A 19899-nucleotide genomic window follows, 5' to 3' on the forward strand; every position below is an offset into this window, starting at 1 on the left:
CCCAGACACTGCCTTAATTGACTGAGCTACGACAGGGTAAAAGGGTTGAAACCGAAGTTCTACTAAACTTACTGGATCCCGTAGCCTCTCCGAGGCACAAACCAGGATTTTACACCCCCCCCCCCCTGTTGTCCTTGGTTGGGACATGTCTTAATTTATAACCAGCAAAAATTCTCGAATTTCCCTTACTCGATTGCTGACATAGGGAGTTTTGTTGTTGTCGTTTTTTACCCACTGCAATTCTGCCTCATTGTCTGACCACACTACTATTTCACCAAGGTGAACATTACTGAGGGTTTTGATCAGGCAATGAGCCAGTCTTACACCTACTAATAAGGCAGTTAATTCCATTTGGGGTAGTGACCTCCTTTTTGATCGGGGCTACCCTTGCCTTAGTTGTAAGTAAAAATGATTGTTGAGTATTAACTAGATAGGCTACTGAGCCATACGCTTTTCCTGAAGCATCGCAGAATACATGTAAATTTGTGGGTAAATTTAGTCCTAAGGTATTTCGGGGAAACTGTAGAATACTAAGTTTGTTGTAATCAGGAATCAACTGCAGCCATTTTTCTTTGAGATCCTCCGGCAACGTTTCATCCCACCTGAAATTCCTTTGCCAGCACTCCTGCATAAGGAGTTTACCCCTTAATTAGAATAGGACTGAGTAGGCCTAAAGGGTCAAATGGCTTGCTGAAATAGGAGAGTAATTTTCTCATGGTTAGAGGTGAATGATTGAAATCCACCAACTTGATATTCAATTCGTCTGTGGAAGTATTCCACTAAGACTTTCAATTTGTGAGGTACCTTATAATCAGGGAATTCTTCCTCGATTATTTGGTTGAGTTGCTTATTATTGGAGGCCCACAACTGTAGGGGCATGTTAGCTCCCAACAGTTCACGATTAGCCTTATGGTAGATTTCCACTAGTTTATTCTCATCATTAGTGGTTCCTTCAAAATTGTCAACGTATAAATTGTTGCTAATCTCAGTCTTGTAGGGGCTATTAGACTTCTTAAGATGTGTATCCAGAGTAGCCTGGAGTAAGAATGGTGAAGATGTCGCTCCGAACAGTACTGAGGCAAAACTATAAGTAATGATTTCGCTATTAGGATTCTGTGGATCTTTCACCCAGAGAAATTTAGTAAAATCACGATCCATCTCTTGTAAGCCTACTCTTAAAAAGGCCTTACTAATGTCGGCCGTATAGGCGAAAACACCAGAGCGAAATCGTAATAAGACATCTTGTAAATATCCATCCTCGGTCATTACCAACATATCTCTGTAGTAGACAACCATCCTCGGTCATGACCAACATTTTCCCACAGAAAACAACCATCCTCGGTCATGACCAACAAGTCCCTGCAGTAGACAACCATCCTCGGTCATGACCAACATGTCCCTGCAGTAGACAACCATCCTCGGTCATCACAACATGACCCTGCAGTAGTCAACCATCCTCGGTCATTATCCTGCAGTAGACAACCATCCTCTGCTAGTTCCTGCAGTAAACAACCATCCTCGGTCATGACCAACATGACCCTGCAGTAAACAACCATCCTCGGTCATGACCAACATGTCCCTGCAGTAGACAACCATCCTCGGTCATGACCAACATGTCCCTGCAGTAGACAACCATCCTCTGCTAGTTCCTGCAGTAAACAACCATCCTCGGTCATGACCAACATGACCCTGCAGTAAACAACCATCCTCGGTCATGACCAACATGTCCCTGCAGTAGACAACCATCCTCGGTCATGACCAACATGACCCTGCAGTAGACAACCATTCTCGGTCATGACCAACTTGACCCTGCAGTAGACAACCATCCTCGGTCATGACCAACATGTCCCTGCAGTAGACAACCATCCTCGGTCATGACCAACTTGACCCTGCAGTAGACGACCATCCGCGGTCATGACCAACATGTCCCTGCAGTAGACAACCATCCGCAGTCATGACCAACATGTCCCTGCAGTAGACAACCATCCTCGGTCATCACAACATGACCCTGCAGTAGACAACCGTACTCGGTCATGACCAACATGTCCCTGCAGTAGACAACCATCCTCGGTCATGACCAACATGTTCTTGTAGTAGACAACCATCCTCGGTCATGACCAACATGTTCTTGTAGTAGACAACGATCCTCGATCATGACCAACATGTCCCTGCAGTAGACAACCATCCTCGATCATGACCAACATGACCCTGCAGTAGACAACCATCCTCGGTCATAACAACATGACCCTGCAGTAGACAACCATCCTCGGTCATGACCAACAGGACCCTGCTGTAGACAACCATCCTCAGTCATGACCAACAGGACCCTGCTGTAGACACCCATCCTCAGATATGACCAACATGACCCTGCACTTGACAACTATCCTCGGTGTGAGATTCTTTTCTACGCCTACCTCCCTTAGGAGGTGGACTACAAGTTTACAGGCTGCTCACGGCAGTTAAGCATGAGTCCAATAGAAAAAGGGAAAGCGGGAGCAAACCGCCAGGCCTCCACCACTAGGAGTGAAAACCTGTCCACAATAGGCCGCTGGCTCCTCCTAGTTAAACAGGACGTTAAAACTAATAAAGAGTAACCGTCGGGTTCTCACAATCAAATATTTATATTTGATGTGGAGCTATGAATTGGAATTCGAATTCCCAAGAACAGCCGTCATATCAAGATCACATCAACATTCAATCGTAAAAGGCAGAACATGGGTGGAAAAGAATGGGTGAAAGGTTGACATCAAAGACCGTTTTCTATAACATAACAATTTATTAATAACAAGAGACTAAACTACTACATTACCGAGTTTACGTTACGTTAATGTCCATCCAGTGGCAAGATAACAAACAGCTAAATAGCAACCCTTGCTGTGCAGCTGCATACTGAACTAACCTGAACACAGGTGTGCCCACTGATGACGCAATATTGCAAATCAAAAAAATATCACAGACTAAGTTACACCACAGCGAGTGTTTACGTTATTGTCCATCCAGTGGCAATTGCAACACAGCTATTCAACAGCCCCTCGAGAAATGACAGCAGGCTCCATCCTGCTGACACTTCGGGCCGACCAGTGAACTAACTGAACAATGATGCCCACTGATGACACAAGCATGCAATCAATAGTGTCACGGCTTCCCTGACAGCTACTCTAATCACAAGCTTAAGGGTCCTCCTTCCAAACAGGTGTGACCCCCGTAACTAGGCGGGTAGTCCAACAGTGACTCACCCTATCACAACCCAGTGTGAACACTCTTTGCAACTCCCTACAAGAAGTTGCACTGTAAACAGTAAACAGAGTCAGGAAAGGTGGGATTCTAGGACACAGCTCCAGTAATCCCTAAGTTACTCTACTCTCATCACCCGTCGATAAACAAAAGAAATTGCCTTAATCAATTACCACTGATTATGTGATTAATTAGGTTAATTGACTGATCACAGCAGTCAGCAAAAAAGTACTATGTTAATCACAACCAATTGTCTCTCATAGACAACAACATGATGGTACTCTACGTTAATCATTAACACTTGTCTCTCTTAACACATGTCATCTTGTTAACATTAACTCAAAACTCTCATATATTACATCACACTTGACTCCTTGCAAGTATTCAGTGAGTAATTCTTAATTAAGGTCAAACGCACCACTAACTACATCCCCATTGAGTTACGTTAACTAAGCCTACCCTAACTTGGTAGCTTCTCAACAGTCTGTGTCAAAAAATTACTATAATGAGTGTTAATTACCCTAATTAACTCCGAGCAATTAATTAACTGTCACCAGGACCGATAATTAATCATCCATAAATACGTCTCACTCCGCACTGCCTAAGCAGGTCTCATCAAACACTGTGAATTCACGGGAAAGGAGTTAATTACCCAAATTAACATGAGTGCAATTAATCCACTGTCCTCAGACAGAATATGATTAATATAACGATTTATGCTAGCTCCATGACCTCGTTTTACCGAGTCATCTGAGTCCTCAAGACCCCAGACGTTAATTACTCCGCTAATTATCATGAGCCACTAATTGCTATACCCCCGAAAAGTAATTAGTCCCGAGCAAATTCCGTTAACACAAATACTGACAGACTCTGACAGATCCTCTCCCACTACGTGAATTCATGATGAGAAGGCTAATTACATAATTAGCTAGAGTGGTCAATTAGTTGTCACACGGACAATTAATTGCTACCGAGACTTATCTCACTCAAGCTCAACACTGTTCTCCCATAACAGCTCTCACTCACTCAACAATAAGTGTGCACCCCTTATCCAGTTAATTACTCCTTTCTTCAGTTACTGAAGAAGAACACTGAATCCTTAAGTCCTCAACACAACTTAAAGAAACAAAGTAACCCCAGTGTTACATAGGTCACACTTCAATGGCATGCAACAACACAAATGCACTGCCCACATACGGTTGCGGCTACTGCAACTTGTTAATTACTGTGCCCACACAGTAATGACACACGGTTGTGCAACAACAAGAGTATACCAATATTACTGCCCCCATTATCTTGCAACCATTGCAAAGGACTACTGTGAGCACACACTTACCTCAGCAAGGCAATTAGCAAATCAATTGCCTGCTCTCATTAAGTACTGTGAATTCCCCTGAATAATCATAGGTCCCTTAATCCCTCAACACAGCTCCCAGGGCAATAATATTGTATATCTGATAACAATACTGCACAAACCTACAGCTTAATGATGCCGTCAGCATACCCCACATGCTAATGACATCATTAGGCAGTCAGTCAGCACTCTCATCTACTGACTCACCACACAACACAGTACATAAAAACATGCAAATGAACACATAGAAATGGCATCCACATAATCAATGAAAATTATATCACCAGGTAAATGTATCTCTAACTACACAGACCTCAGGGTATCCACTGACCTCCCTGCACCACTGGCCTGCCTACCTCTACAATGGTATAATTTTACATGCTGGTACTTCCATAGCACTAATCCAGTCTGACCGATTATATAGAATCGACAACTGGATCATTTATATGGTAAATCTCTACACTGACCGGTTACATACCCGAGTCAGTCTACACACTTATATAAACTTTATATAACTACAGTGTGGTCCCGTGTACAACATCCATCTCCAGGTACCACCCTACCAGTCACCTTGACGTGCCACTGACAGCTGTCATTCAGCTGCTTCCCTAGCCTGGAGGGGCTATGGAACAACACAGCTCTTACCGGGATTTCCACTGGTCCTCAACACGCTGTTACACAATGATAATTATACTCACGTTCTTCACATCCTCATCAATCCTATCCCTGGTCACTACCTCTCTGGCTGTAAACACCTAGCTCGCTCCTCGTGCGAGGTGTGGCCCTAGAATGTCTAGGGAAGTTGGCCAAAACATGTGGCCACCTCGTGCCCCTAGGGGTGGTCACAGGTAGTGCATGACGACACAGGACCCACCCCCCCCCCCGGCCAAGCTGGGGCGCGGGGTGGGGTGGGGTTTGGCCGCGCGGGTGGCCTGGGTGGGTGGCCCCCCCGGGCAGCTGGCCAAGGTGGGTGGCTCAGCCTTGGGGCGGGCGGCGCTTGGGTGGCGCGGCCCTGGGGTGGGCGGCGCCCACATGGGATGGATGCCTCAGTCCAGCTGGCTGGCTGGCGCCTACAGGCATACACACGTGGATGGGAGATCACTTTACACCCCATCATACCAGCATGCTCGCTTGTACACTCGGGCGACAATGGCTGGCGGCATCACCACATGGCAGACCCAACACAGTGGAATACCAAGTCCAACAGGGGCCTGTAATGACACCTCACTTACACTGCCCTGATTCCACCAATTGTCCATTGTCCATACAACACTAGACAGGATATTCGAACCACCTGTTACACCATGAGGCTCTGCCTGCCGCCTCATGGGTGCCCACTGTCTATGAGGCTTTTTCACTGGTCCTTCCGTACCTCATCGGCCCCAATTTCAGCCAAATGGGGCCTTGGCACAACCCAGGATGGCAGGAGTGCCATCCACGCTGAGGAACAAGGTAACGACAGCGATTAACGGGGTTGGAGGTGGCAGGCTGCCACCTCCACCCAGCTATGTCCTCCTCCACTTGCTGTCCAGCTCAAACTGACGATTTCGCGGGCTAGGGGAACTGAAACTGCCCATATCTCCCCCCCTACTTTGTCTTGACCAATCAGCAGGAAGCCGGCACACCACCATGGTGCCGTTTCCAATCACAGCTGTTTGCGCCAAAACTCAGCTAGGAGTAGAGATGCCTAACCCATTCACAGGCCTCACTCACCCTCAGGCGTCCCGTGACGTCATAAGGAGGGGGAGGCCTAAAGACAGTGGCACAATGTCTCACATGGTGGGGGGGGGGGGGGGGCAACGTTCACCCCTCTGTCCCCACCACCTCTAAAACCGTTGGGAGAGTCAAGTACCTACCCACACCACTTCACTCTCAACTCCCATCCTATTTTCACAGAAACAGGAAAAGTCCTGTAATTCTCTCTACAGAGCAATCACAGACTTCTGACTAGTCACAAATGATAGTCCATAGCATGAGCTTTCATCCAACACCCCACAAGTGTAGGTTAGTTTGAAAACTTTTTGACTAGAGTCCCTAGAGCGACTAGCCTAATCTAGAAAACTAGGAAAACTAGCTGAGGGAATCTACATTCCCTCACACTACCCCCCACTAAAGAATATATTTTCCTGCAAGGAAAATACATTCAAAACACCAGCTAGTTTTTCTGCACACACCTGCCCAACAGGTGTACTAGCTAAACAAGTGGTGGAGTGTGAAACTCTGTTTCCTATACGTCTCTGGCCTGAGGGTCTCTGTGCACTACCACCGGATCACCCTTGGTGGTGCTGCCCGACCTTGGAGTGGCAACATGTTCGGCTCCAGCTCTGGTCCTGGCCGGTTCAACACCTCGCAACCATTTCCATCACTGAACCTCCCATTTCCATCCTCGGTCTGTGTCATACTGGACACATGTGCAACACATTGGTGTGGCCTTACCGGTGAAGCACTTCTTAACTCCCCTCAGCCTATAGGGACTTACTGTCAGTTCTCCACCTGACATTGCAACAAGTTGACAGGATCACTCTCACTGTCCAACTGCCCAACACAAGCCGGTCTTGCTCTACCGACTGAACTATCTGGGAGAAAACCCTCTTCTACAAGTACCTACACTCACCCTACTGAGCTTGGGGTCTCTCCCTTGCTTTCCTAGGTCTCGCTACTCTAACAAAGACTCAAGCGAAACTTTTGACATCTGTCAATCTCCCTTGTCCATTTCTACCCGGACATAACTTGGAATGTGATCAGCATTCCCTCTGCAGATCTACTATAACCCTTTACCAAGGCAATCCTTAAAGAACAAACTAATTATCCTGCTGGGGATCTGAACCATGGAAAATCACCAGCCAAAAATGACCTTTGCCATATTGCATTGGCAGACTTTCTTCAAAAGGCGATCGATGTATGCATCCATCGAATCGTCTTTCTCAGTACTGCCAAGCTAGGCATCTTTACCTTCATACCTTGTCACCGGGTTAAGTGCACTAGGGTGGGTTTGGCTTCCCTTCCCTGTGTGAGATTGCCTCCTTGCAATCTGCAACTGAGCCAGCACTGACTTGCTGCGCTCTCACCATCAGGCTCGAACTCGGCCTGGCTGTCACCTCTGAAAACGGGAGCCTTTGCTCAACCTCTCTAGTGACTACCATGAATTCTTCCTGGGGTTGTACAGTCCCCACTCTGGCAAGAAATTCCATCACCTGTCTAACTACAGATGAATTACTCCCCTTTCTAAAGAAGTCTACTTGGATCCTTAGCTGGTGGCGCGACCTCCCACTAACATCCATCTGTGTAATAACAACTACACTCCTATGACACCCTTGACAACTACAGTGTCGTCCAATAAGACCTCTCACACTTGAGGTCACTTCTAGAAGCTTCGTCTACCCTAAGGTAGGTGGTGTCTTGCACCTCAAGCAGATCCTGAGTGCACCTTTGCAACCACTGTTGCATGCTGGCTTGGTGTCCACGACACCTGCTGCTAAGCTGACACCCTTCACCAATGAGAGTGTCAATGTCCACTAGCTAGCAGCCACAAAAAGCCAGACAGATTTCCCCATATCTACCATGAAATACCTCTTTCATACAGTGTGTGTGGTGTGTGTGTACCTAAGTGTGACAACCGCGCACAAAACATACCTCCAACAATACTGTTCCACAATGTTCTGCAACGATATCTTATGTTACTTAAAAATCAATGAGACTGCACTTCCTGGGTTCGAACCCAAGTTGCATAACCCCTCGTTGGGCGCCAGTTGTGAGATTCTTTTCTATGCCTACCTCCCTTAGGAGGTGGACTACAAGTTTACAGGCTGCTCATGGCAGTTAAGCATGAGTCCAATAGAAAAAGGAAAAGCGGGAGCAAACCGCCAGGCCTCCACCACTAGGGGTGAAAACCTGTCCACAATAGGCTGCTGGCTCCTCCTAATTAAACAGGACGTTAAAACTAATAAAGAGTAACCGACGGGTTCTCACAATCAATTATTTATATTTGATGTGGCGCTATGAATTGGAATTCGAATTCCCAAGAACAGCCGTCATATCAAGATCACATCAACATTCAACCGTAAAAGGCAGAACATGGGTGGAAAAGAATGGTTGAAGGGTTGACATCAAAGACCGTTTTCTATAACATAACAATTTATTAATAACAAGAGACTAACTACTACATTACCGAGTTTACGTTACGTTAATGTCCATCCAGTGGCACGATAACAAACAGCTAAATAGCAACCCTTGCTGTGCGGCTGCATACTGAACTAACCTGAACACAGGTGTGCCCACTGATGACGCAATATTGCAAATCAAAAAAATATCACAGACTAAGTTACACCACAGCGAGTGTTTACGTTATTGTCCATCCAGTGGCAATTGCAACACAGCTATTCAACAGCCCCTCGAGAAATGACAGCAGGCTCCATCGTGCTGACACTTCGGGCTGACCAGTGAACTAACTGAACAATGATGCCCACTGAAGACACAAGCATGCAATCAGCCTTTGTTTGTCCTTGTTGTTGTTGCTGTTGCTGTTCTTGTTGTTGCTTTTGTTGATGTTGTTGTTGATGTTGTTGTTGTTGTTGTTGTTGTTGTGGGTGTTGTTGTTGTTGTGGGTGTTGTTGTTGTATTGAGTGTTGATGTTGTTGTTGTTGTGGGTGTTGTTGTTGTTGTGGGTGTTGTTGTTGTATTGGGTGTTGATGTTGTTGTTGTTGTGGGTGTTGTTGGTGTTGCACCTGTCTGTTTTTGTGTGTTAACGGTATGTGAGGGTGTGTGATCAGGCTCTGTGGGAGAGAGATTTAGCTTTAGCTGAGCCCAAAAAGAAGCTGAAAGTGGAAAGGAGGATGATGGGCAGGATGTAGTGAGATCCCAGGGATCGAGTAGGAGCAGTAAGAGTAGCTGCAGTAGCAGGAACAGGAGTCTGGAAAGGTTCCAGTTAAAGCTCCAGAGCAGCGTGAGGAGAGACAGTTTCAGCTGGAAAAGATGAAATTAGAACTCCAGATGAAAAATAAAGCCGAGAGGGAAAAAGAGAAAACCAGGCTGGAAGTAGAGAAAGCAAGACTAGAGGTGGAAAAAGAAAAAGAGAAAACCAGAATAAGAGAACTGGAGTTGGAACAGGAGAAAGAAAAAGAGAAAACCAGAATAAGAGAACTGGAGTTGGAACAGGAGAAAGAAAAACAGAAAACCAGAATAAGAGAACTGGAGTTGGAACAGGAGAAAGAAAAAGAAAAAGCCCAGGTCGAAAAAGAAAAAGAGAGAACAAAACAAATGCAGATAGAAGCGAACAGAACCTTGGCTGAACAAAGGATTGAACATGGGTTGCCAGAGAGCACCACCCAGGTATCACACTCACCAGATGTTAGGGTTAGTGAGAAGGACATTCCCTTGTTTGTTCCCGAAGAGACAGAGAGCTTTTTCGAGCACTTTGAAAAGGTAGCCAGCATCAAGGAGTAGCCACAGGAGGAATGGGCCCAGCTGGTCCAGTTAAGATTGACCGGTGCAGCCAGAGAGGCATACATCCAATTGTCACTAGAAGAGTGCCAGGATTATGCCACGGTAAAGAGCAGCATATTGCGCTCATTTCAGCTAACCCCAGAAGCTTATAGGAAGCGCTTCAGAGAGATGATCAAAGTTGGAGCATGTACCTTTGCTGAGACAGCAAGGGATCTGGAAAGGCGATTCCAGAAATGGATTGAGGCTGCTGGAGTTGGATCTTATGCTGACCTGAAGCAACTGATGGTCATGGAGAAGTTCTTGGAGATGATGCATCCCGAAACAAAGTTCAAGATCCAAGAAGCGGGGGTAAAGGAGGTGAAAGATGCCGCAGATATGATTACTGAAGCATACAAGAGCTTGAGGGAGAACAGAGTGAGAAGCGAGGCGAGATGCAGCAATGGCAGACCCAGTAGAGTCTGGGGAGGAAGAAATTATGAAAGACCCAGAGGAGTCTGGGGTGAGAAGAATTTTGATAAATGGGTAGATAAACGTAAGTACCCTAAAATTCAGAAGAGTAGGTCGCACACTTCGTCTGAAAGTGAGGATGGAGGAGCTAAACGAGAAACTAATCGTGATCCAGGAAATCAAGAGTCTAGTAAAGCCCCACAGAGTGCAGGTAGTGTGCCTGGCCCGAGGAGCTCTCATGCGAATGGACAAAGTCCGAGCCGCTTTGGTACATATAGAAGAGACTTTTCCCAGATGAGATGTTACCAAAGTAACGGATTGGGTCACGTGATGCGAGATTGAAGGCAGGGCAAAAGAATTGTGACCCTGGCCATGTGTGACCCCCGAACTAAATATTCTAATGTGTTCCGAGACAAACTACAGAACTACAGAAGGTACACGAGAAGTATAGGTCTTTCATCAGTAAAGGCTGGATCAGTATAGGAGGCCAACCTGAGGTAGAAGTTGGTATCTTAAGAGATACCGGAGCTAATCAGAGCTTGATTACGAGAAGCCTGATTGGGAATGATCGTCGGTTAGCTGGCAGGAGTAAGATGAAAGTATATGAGTTATTGTCTGAGAGTAACATGTCCGTATGTGCTGTCCAGCTAAGGTCAGAATATGTGTCGGCAGAGGTGATGTTGGGAGTATGCCCCGACATACCTATTCCAGGAGTCCAAGTGATCCTGGGGAATGACTTGTGCGGGACAAAGGTGTTGCCAAGAATCATAGCGGAGACTGTGCCAGAGGAGTGCCCAGAAGGTCACGGCACGGGTGGGAAACCTGAGAGTGTGAACCTGACTGACGTCCGAGGGGATGAGTCAGGAGACCGCCAAGCCATTGAAAACCCTGTCTCGGTAGTGATGAAGGCAGAGGTGGCCGACGAGGAAGACGCTGGAGAAGATGAGACAGTGTCGGTTCAACCAGTAGAGGATATAGCGTGGCTGTTTGATGAAGGTCCAGCCCAGGAAAATGGAGTCTCGGTGAGGTCAAAAGTGAAGATGACCAAGCCAAAGAAGAATCATGTGAAGAGAGCGGACCTGAGTAGAGCCCAGACTGCTGAAATTAAGAATCGGAAGGTGAATGCAACTGTGCTGAGTAGGAATGAGGAAGGATGTGGACATACTGAGGACGGGAGTAGAGCGTCAAGTTGTCCACGAGCACAGAAGCATATGGATAATGGACTTAAGTTGTTTGAGATGTCAAGAGTTGACATGTTTCGCAGAAAACGTAGAGGAGAGATAGTGAAGAAAAGTAATAGCCGAGAAAATGAAAGGAGAAGAGACAGTATGTGTGGAGAGATGCTTACGAGCACTCTAGGAGAGGTAAAGCGACATGTTCGGTCGAGTGCTATTGGGTGTAGTACAGCGCTCGAAGAAACTTTTAGGGAACAAAGAAGAGTTGAAGGAGAAGAAATGGAGTTGTATAGAGGTGAGAAGTGTGGGAAGAGGATGATGATACAAGCATGGAGGAATAGAAGAAAGCCGAGGACTCGATGGAAGTCAAACAGGATGAAGTCTCGGATAAATGAGGAGACGAAAGGGAGGACCGTCGGTGAAGACGAGGGAGTGAAGTATGATGACAGGAGACGAAAGTATAATGGCAGTAGATGGAAGTGCGAAGACGACAGAGGAGGTACAGACAGTAGATGTCTGACTCTGGACGTGAAGAGAAGAAGACGAGGAAACGGAGGGTGGAAACAATAAGTAGAGTTGACCGATGGAGTGCAGGCATCCAAGGAGGACAGCCTAGCCAAGAGGTGCCAGAGAAGTCAGATCGTTTGTGAGAAGAACATGTTTCTGGCGAGTTGTGAGCCAGATATTGCAAATTACAAGGCGACTGGATGTGCAGTGTACATCGATGATATTGTAGTGTTCGCTGATTCCTGGAAGGACCACATGGATCGACTTTTAGATTTGTTCGACGAGTGGAGAAGGCCAACATGACGATCAACTTAGCAAAAAGCGAGTTCGGGAGAGCCCGCCTGGAGTACCTTGCATATATAGTAGGGCAAGGCGAGGTTGCTCCGATAAGAACAAAGGTGGAGGCCGTTGACAACTTCCCAGTGCCCAGGAGTAAGAAAGAATTGTTGAAATACCTCGGTATGATTGGATATTACCGGAAGTTCTGTGAAAATTTCTCCACCATAGCCGCTCCTATGACTAGTCTGCTATCAAAGAGCAAGAAGTGGGAGTGGAATGGAACAGCACAAGAAGCGTTTGAAAAAACCAAAAGACTGTTGACCGAGGCGCCTGTACTAGTGTCGCCAGATTTTGGAGCGCCGTTTACGTTATTTGTAGATGCCAGTGATATAGGGGATGGAGCTGTACTGACGCAGCAGAATGATGGAATTTACCGCCCCGTGTCCTTCTTCTCGAAGAAGTTTCAGTCTCCGTGGCAGTCTCCGTGGTGTAGTGGTAAGACACTCGCCTGGCGTTCTGCGAGCGCTATGTCATGGGTTCGTATCCTGGCCGGGGAGGATTTACTGGGCGCAATTCCTTAACTGTAGCCTCTGTTTAACGCAACAGTAAAATGTGTACTTGGATGAAAAAACGATTCTTCGCGGCAGGGGATCGTATTCCAGGGACCATAGGATTAAGGACTTGCCCGAAACGCTACGCGTACTAGTGGCTGTACAAGAATGTAACAACTCTTGTATATATCTCAAAAAAAAAAAAAAAAAAAAAAAAAAAAAAAAAAAAAAAAAAAAAAAGTTTGTTAAGCACCAGAGGTCGTATAGTACAGTCGAGAAAGAGACTTTGGCCCTGGTGATGGCATTGAAACATTTTGAAGTGTATGTGAGTGGGGGAGGACACCCAGTGACGGTATATACAGACCATAATCCACTAGTTTTCCTGAGGAAAATGAAGTATACGAACCAGAGGTTGACCAGATGGTTTTTATTGCTCCAAGAGTATGACCTGGTGATAACGCATATAAGAGGGCGAGACAATGTAGTAGCTGATGCGTTATCTCGAGCCTAGCCAGGTCGCCGAGTGGAGGAGCCGGTCGGCCGAGCGGACAGCACGTTGGACTTGTGATCCTGTGGTCCTGGGTTCGATCCCAGGCGCCGGCGAGAAACAATGGGCAGAGTTTCTTTCACCCTATGCCCCTGTTACCTAGCAGTAAAATAGGTACCTGGGTGTTAGTCAGCTGTCACGGGCTGCTTCCTGGGGGTGGAGGCCTGGTCGAGGACCGGGCTGTGGGGACACTAAAAAGCCCCGAAATCATCTCAAGATAACCTCAAGAAGATAGCCACTAGAATAATTCTCAAAAACAAGGGGGAGGGAGTGTTATGATCCCAGGTAGCCGAAAAACGAGTCTCCCCTTGAGAATTATTCTATCAAGCCTGACCTAACTAGAAGGTCCAGGAAATATGGAGGTAAACACACCGATGTAAAATAGTTGGTTGGATTTGATGAACAATATGAGATTATGGGCAGTAAATAAGAAAATAGATAAATGACTGGTTAGGAGATGTGGATATTTTGCTGGAGGCATGAGGCTCGTTTCTGGAGGGCTTTGACATCACTTGAGTGCCAGACATTGCTGGGGGAAGCCGTGCTCCGTTTGAGCTCCTGTCAGAAAGGTACCCCTGGTGATATATCTCCAAGAGAAGAGAAGTGTACAGACGTGCCAGCTGTGTAATCGAGCTGGGAACTTTATGGTCTCAAGTCCTGGACGGCGAGGAGTGTTTATTAAGCCGCCCTGAGACATTATCGTGGGCCGTGGGAGTGCCCTGACCAGACTCTGTCAGAGCGAGGAGCGCCCTCGACCAGACAATCAGTGGTAAGCACGATTTTTAGCTAGTCTATCGCAATTACTTGTAGTTGGTTGTGTGCCCAGCGACAGTAGCAATGTTTATTGATAAGTTAGACATGTTTTGATAAGGCAGAAGGCCTAAAATAAGAGAGTGGAGAGGGAGGAACACGGAGCGACGTCCGTCCCCTCTGAGCGCTGGCAGGTGACTGAGGGAGCCCAGCTCTTGATGGAGGAGGACCCTCCCAGAGTGAGTGAGGGCCGCCAGGCAAGGCGGAGCATGGACCAGCCCAACGGGGGAGTCCACTCTCACAGTATGTTGAGAGACAACGAGGCTAAGTGTTGGAGCCGCATCCCCTAAACGTGTGACGTTGATCCCCTCTCCAAGAGCCAGAAGCGCCTAGTGTGATCTCCTAGTGAAGTATAAGCACTCTACCGAGTTGTGGGTTGGGTTGTCCAGAATGAAGGATCAACAACGACTGAGTTCAACAACGTGATATGTTAGGAACATATAAAATACTCAAGGGAATTGACAGAGTGGAAATAGACGAAATGTTCACAGAAAATAGTTATAGAACGAGGGGGGGGGGGGGGGGACATGGGTGGAAGCTGGAAACTCAGATGAGTCACAGAGATGTTAGGAAGTTTTCTTTTAGCGTGAGAGTAGTGGAAAAATGGAATGCTCTTAAGGAACAGGTTGTGGAAGCAAATTCTATTCATTACTTTAAAACTAGATATGACAGGGAAATATGACCGGGGTCATTGCTGTAAGCAACCGATGGCTCGAAAGGCGGGATTCAAGAGTCAATGCTCGATCCTGCAGTCACAAATAGGTGAGTACTAATAGGTAAGTACACAAACATGGCGGTGGAAACAGGAGGCCAGACACCGGATACAGAATGGGAGATGAAGTACTTGCTGAAACGGACAGAGAGAAAGATCTAATTAATATAACACCAAAACTGTCTCCTGAAGCCCACATAAAAAGAATTACATCTGCGGTATACGCGAAGCCTTCAGAAACCTGTGTAAGGAATCATTCAGAATCTTGTATACGGCACATGTAAGACTAGAGTATGCAGCCCCAGCATAGAGCCTTGTCTAGCACAAGACGAAGCTTGAAAAGTTTACCACTAGGCTAGTCCCAAAACTAAGAGGCATGAGTTACGAGGAAAGGCTGCGTGAAATACACCTCACGACACTGGAAGACAGAGGAGGAAGGGTAGACATGATCACTACCTACAAAATTCTCAGAGGAATTGACAGGGTAGATAAGGATAAAAAGTTTAAAACGGGTGGTACTCGAACATGGGGACACAGGTTGAGACTGAGTACCCAAATGAGTCACAGGGACGATAGAAAGAACTTTTTCAGTGTCAGAGTAGGTAACAGGTAGAATGCATTAGACAGTGATGTGAAGGAGGCTGACTCTATACACAGTTTCAAATGTAGATATGATAGAGCCCAGTAGGCTTAGGAATCTGTACACCAGTTGATTGACAGTTAAGAGGCGGGACCAAAGTGCCAGAGTTCAACCCCCGCAAGCACAACAAAGTGTTCACACACACACACACACACCACTCCCGTTGCCAACAACAGGACACGTAGCGTCGCTACCACTCCCGCTGTCAACAACGGGACTACCACTCCCGTTGTCCGAGGTAGGCCTTGTCTCATTTTGCGCCGCTCTTCATTATCTCGAGGAGGGCGTCTTCGCACCTTTCGATGTTTGCCGCATCATACCCTTAGATCTCTGCTCTCCCTTCACACCAATTGAGCCAGATAAGTACGTTGAATTGGACCTCAAGATCTTAGATTCTTTTTCCTTTAAAGCCAATAATTGCACCCTAAAACTTTCTGGGGCAGGTTATCCACGACGTAATCGTTTTGTTTAAGCCTTTGTTTGTCCTTGTTGTTGTTGCTGTTGTTGTTGTTGCTTTTGTTGTTGTTGTTGCTGTTGTTGTTGTTGCTTTTGTTGATGTAGTTGATGTTGTTGTTATGGGTGTTGTTGTTGTTGTTGTATTGGGTGTTGTTGTTGTTGTTGTTGTGGGTGTTGTTGTTGTTGGTGTTGCACCTGTCTGTTTTTGGGTTTTAACGGTATGTGAGGGTGTGTGATCAGGTTTCGTGGGTGAGAGATTTAGCTTCGTGGAAGTAGTACTCCCTACTAGAGTGGGCGTAGAGTGTACGCCTGACCCACTGTTAAGGCAGAGATAGAGAAGAACGGAGACGAAAATCACTGCTATTTTCCAGCTGAACCATCCTTCGGGAGGCTGGGTCTTGGGCTCCTCTCCCACCTGCAGCAGGAAGGCCTTGAGGCCCTCCACCTGCATGCGTGTGTGTTGTTGCCGCCGGTGTGTGCCCACTAGAGGCAGGTGGTCCAGGAGGGAGTCTAGCCGTTGATCCTGTAGGAGTGAAGGGTCACAAGTGGGCAGAGGTGGGAGCAGGTTAAGATCGACAGCAACCTGCCGCGCCTGGCGTCCTACTCCAGTGTTGTCCTCTTGGTAGTCCTTCACCTACTGCCGCAGCTGGAGCAGTTGGTTCCTGCTCTAGGATTCCCCCTCCATTTGCCACTGGGCACATTTTCCCATCATCCCCACCACTAACACTACCACAATAATAATCTTACTCATCTTTCCTCTGGAAATATCTATTAGGCAGAGGAAACAATCAGGAAAAGCACCAAGCAACCAGACTAAGGTCTATAAAAGATGGTTTAATCTGTGAAAAGAGTGATGGGGTTAGATGACTATCAGAGATGGAGGAAATATAGTTAGCTTGGAAGTGTTGAGGTTTGGCCCGGGTGGCGAGACCCGTCCAGGATCACCACCACAAAGGCAGGGTCCTACAGCTGGACAATGTCACACCAATGCTTTATTGTATTGAAGTTCAATAGTTCTTTGTTGTAGTGTTCGTTGTTGTTGTGTCCGTTGTTGTTGTGTCCGTTGTTGTAGTGTTCATTGTTGTAGTGTTTGTTGTTGTAGTGTTTGTTGTTGTAGTGTTCATTGTTGTAGTGTTCGTTGTTGTAGTGTTCATTGTTGTAGTTGTTGTTGTAGAGTTCGTTGTTGTAGTGTTCATTGTTGTAGTGTTTGTTGTTGTAGTGTTCATTGTTGTAGTGTTCATTGTTGTTGTGTTCGTTGTTGTAGTGTTCGTTATTGTAGTGTTCGTTGTTGTAGTGTTCTTTGTTGTAGTGTTCATTGTTGTAGTGTTTGTTGTTGTAGTGTTCATTGTTGTAGTGTTCATTGTTGTAGTGTTCATTGTTGTAGTGTTCATTGTTGTAGTGTTTGTTGTTGTAGTGTTCATTGTTGTAGTGATTGTTGTTGTAGTGTTCGTTGTTGTAGTGTTTGTTGTTGTAATGTTCATTGTTGTAGTGTTTGTTGTTGTAGTGTTCATTGTAGTAGTGTTCATTGTTGTAGTGTTTGTTGTTGTAGTGTTCGTTGTTGTAGTGTTTGTTGTTGTGTTTGTTGTTGTAATGTTCATTGTTGTAGTGTTTTTTGTTGTAGTGTTCATTGTTGTAGTGTTAATTGTTGTAATGTTCATTGTTGTAGTGTTCGTTGTTGTAATGTTCATTGTTGTAGTGTTTGTTGTTGTAATGTTCATTGTTGTAGTGTTCGTTGTTGTAGTGTTCATTGTTGTAGTGTTCATTGTTGTAATGTTCATTGTTGTAGTGTTCGTTGTTGTAATGTTCATTGTTGTAGTGTTCATTGTTGTAATGTTCATTGTTGTAGTGTTCGTTGTTGTAGTGTTCATTGTTGTAGTGTTCATTGTTGTAGTGTTTGTTGTTGTAGTGTTTGTTGTTGTGTTTGTTGTTGTAATGTTCATTGTTGTAATGTTCATTGTTGTAGTGTTCGTTGTTGTAGTGTTTGTTGTTGTAGTGTTCATTGTTGTAGTGTTCATTGTTGTAGTGTTTGTTGTTGTAGTGTTTGTTGTTGTTGTGTTCATTGTTGTAGTGTTCATTGTTGTAGTGTTTGTTGTTGTAGTGTTCGTTGTTGTTGTGTTAGTTGTTGTAGTGTTAGTTGTTGTAGTGTTTGTTGTTGTTGTGTTCATTGTTGTAGTGTTCATTGTTGTAGTGTTTGTTGTTGTAGTGTTTGTTGTTGTAATGTTTGTTGTTGTAGTGTTTGTTGTTGTTGTGTTCATTGTTGTAGTGTTCATTGTTGTAGTGTTTGTTGTTGTAGTGTTTGTTGTTGTAGTGTTTGTTGTTGTAGTGTTCATTGTTGTTGTGTTCATTGTTGTAGTGTTTGTTGTTGTAGTGTTCATTGTTGTAATGTTTGTTGTTGTAGTGTTTGTTGTTGTAGTGTTTGTTGTTGTAGTGTTCGTTGTTGTAGTGTTTGTTGTTGTAGTGTTTGTTGTTGTAGTGTTTGTTGTTGTAGTGTTCATTGTTGTAATGTTTGTTGTTGTAGTGTTTGTTGTTGTAGTGTTCATTGTTGTAGTGTTCATTGTTGTAGTGTTCATTGTTGTAGTGTTCATTGTTGTAGTGTTCGTTGTTGTAGTGTTCGTTGTTGTAGTGTTTGTTGTTGGTGTACTAGTAGTGGTGTACTAGTTGTGGGGGAAAACCTGACTCCAATAACTAATAATTAAATATATACTTCGATAGCTATGAAGGACCTCCACTTTTATAGAAAAAGTGGAAAACAAAATAAGACAATGGAAAAACTGATCCCAAGAACTAGTGTCCTATGGATCTTAGTGAAACTGTATTTCTTATATAAATGGAGTCAAATTAACCTACACAAAATTGGGGGGGGGGTTACATGCTAAAAGATTAATACATCCCTAGCATTATTCTGGCGCTGGTTCTTCACCAGAGTAAATAAAATATGAAAGTAAATAAGGTTGATTGGAATAGATTAATTGGAGGTAAATACACCTCAATATACTGCTGGATAGAATAGTACAGTACATATAGATCAATGGGTTAATATAACAGATCTCTTTGGGAGATCACTACTGTAACTACAGAGTTATTGCTACAGATAAAAAAGGGACAGTTTAGCTGTAAATCTAGAGAGGTGTAATCGGTTGCCACACTCCACCGACGACGTGTTGCATAGGGCAAATTGTTGCACATGAAGGTGGAGAAGCCTAGCACCTCGGTTGACGTCGCCTTGGTACTGAAAGGCAATTACATTGTAGAAATCTTCGACATAACGGGTAACTACAAATGCATCCTAAATTATAAGGATAACTGTAGAAATCTTCAGCCAATATCTGTGAAATTTATATTCAAACACTGTAAATTCTTTCTGCAGAAAACAATGTACATAATCATCTATTTAGATGGTAAATTTACTAAAGACACGTACGGGGTTTTATTATTTTATATACGGCCTAACGACAACTAGCCTAAATGTTAACTGTGGCCACATGATAACAAACAGGTGAACCTAGCTGCCGAGCCGCGTGTCCGTTGATGAGGAGACTTGAGCAATTCTTCGTCCTCCAGCTGCTGCTTGAAAGGCGTTGACTTTGAAATTGCAAATATGCTAGTCTGGGACACGGCTATTATGCCAGATAACGTGGCACCGCTCTACTGGTCGTGGGAGCGAAATAAGTAAGATCAAAATGTAGCTCTGCTAAACGCTATCAATGGCGTCCGAGCCGTGCTATCTTGTCCTCTCGTGACGCTC

The 19899-nt window shown here is 45.3% G+C and overlaps 1 protein-coding gene across 1 annotated transcript; it reads right to left on the reverse strand.

The window, feature by feature from the left end:
• Positions 1–678: 678 nt before the first annotated feature.
• LOC138365905 (uncharacterized) lies at positions 679–1296 on the reverse strand. The gene has a single exon (XM_069326618.1). It carries the CDS (start codon positions 1294–1296, stop codon positions 679–681), a length of 618 nt encoding a protein of 205 aa, XP_069182719.1.
• Positions 1297–19899: the final 18603 nt, after the last annotated feature.

Source organism: Procambarus clarkii, chromosome 18, assembly GCF_040958095.1.
Source record: "Procambarus clarkii isolate CNS0578487 chromosome 18, FALCON_Pclarkii_2.0, whole genome shotgun sequence".
Taxonomy (NCBI): Eukaryota; Metazoa; Arthropoda; class Malacostraca; order Decapoda; family Cambaridae; genus Procambarus; species Procambarus clarkii.

Bases quoted from the DNA above. Each gene is read 5' to 3' on its own strand.
- LOC138365905 (XM_069326618.1), bottom strand. From the start codon at position 1,296: ATGGTTGTCTACTACAGAGATATGTTGGTAATGACCGAGGATGGATAT.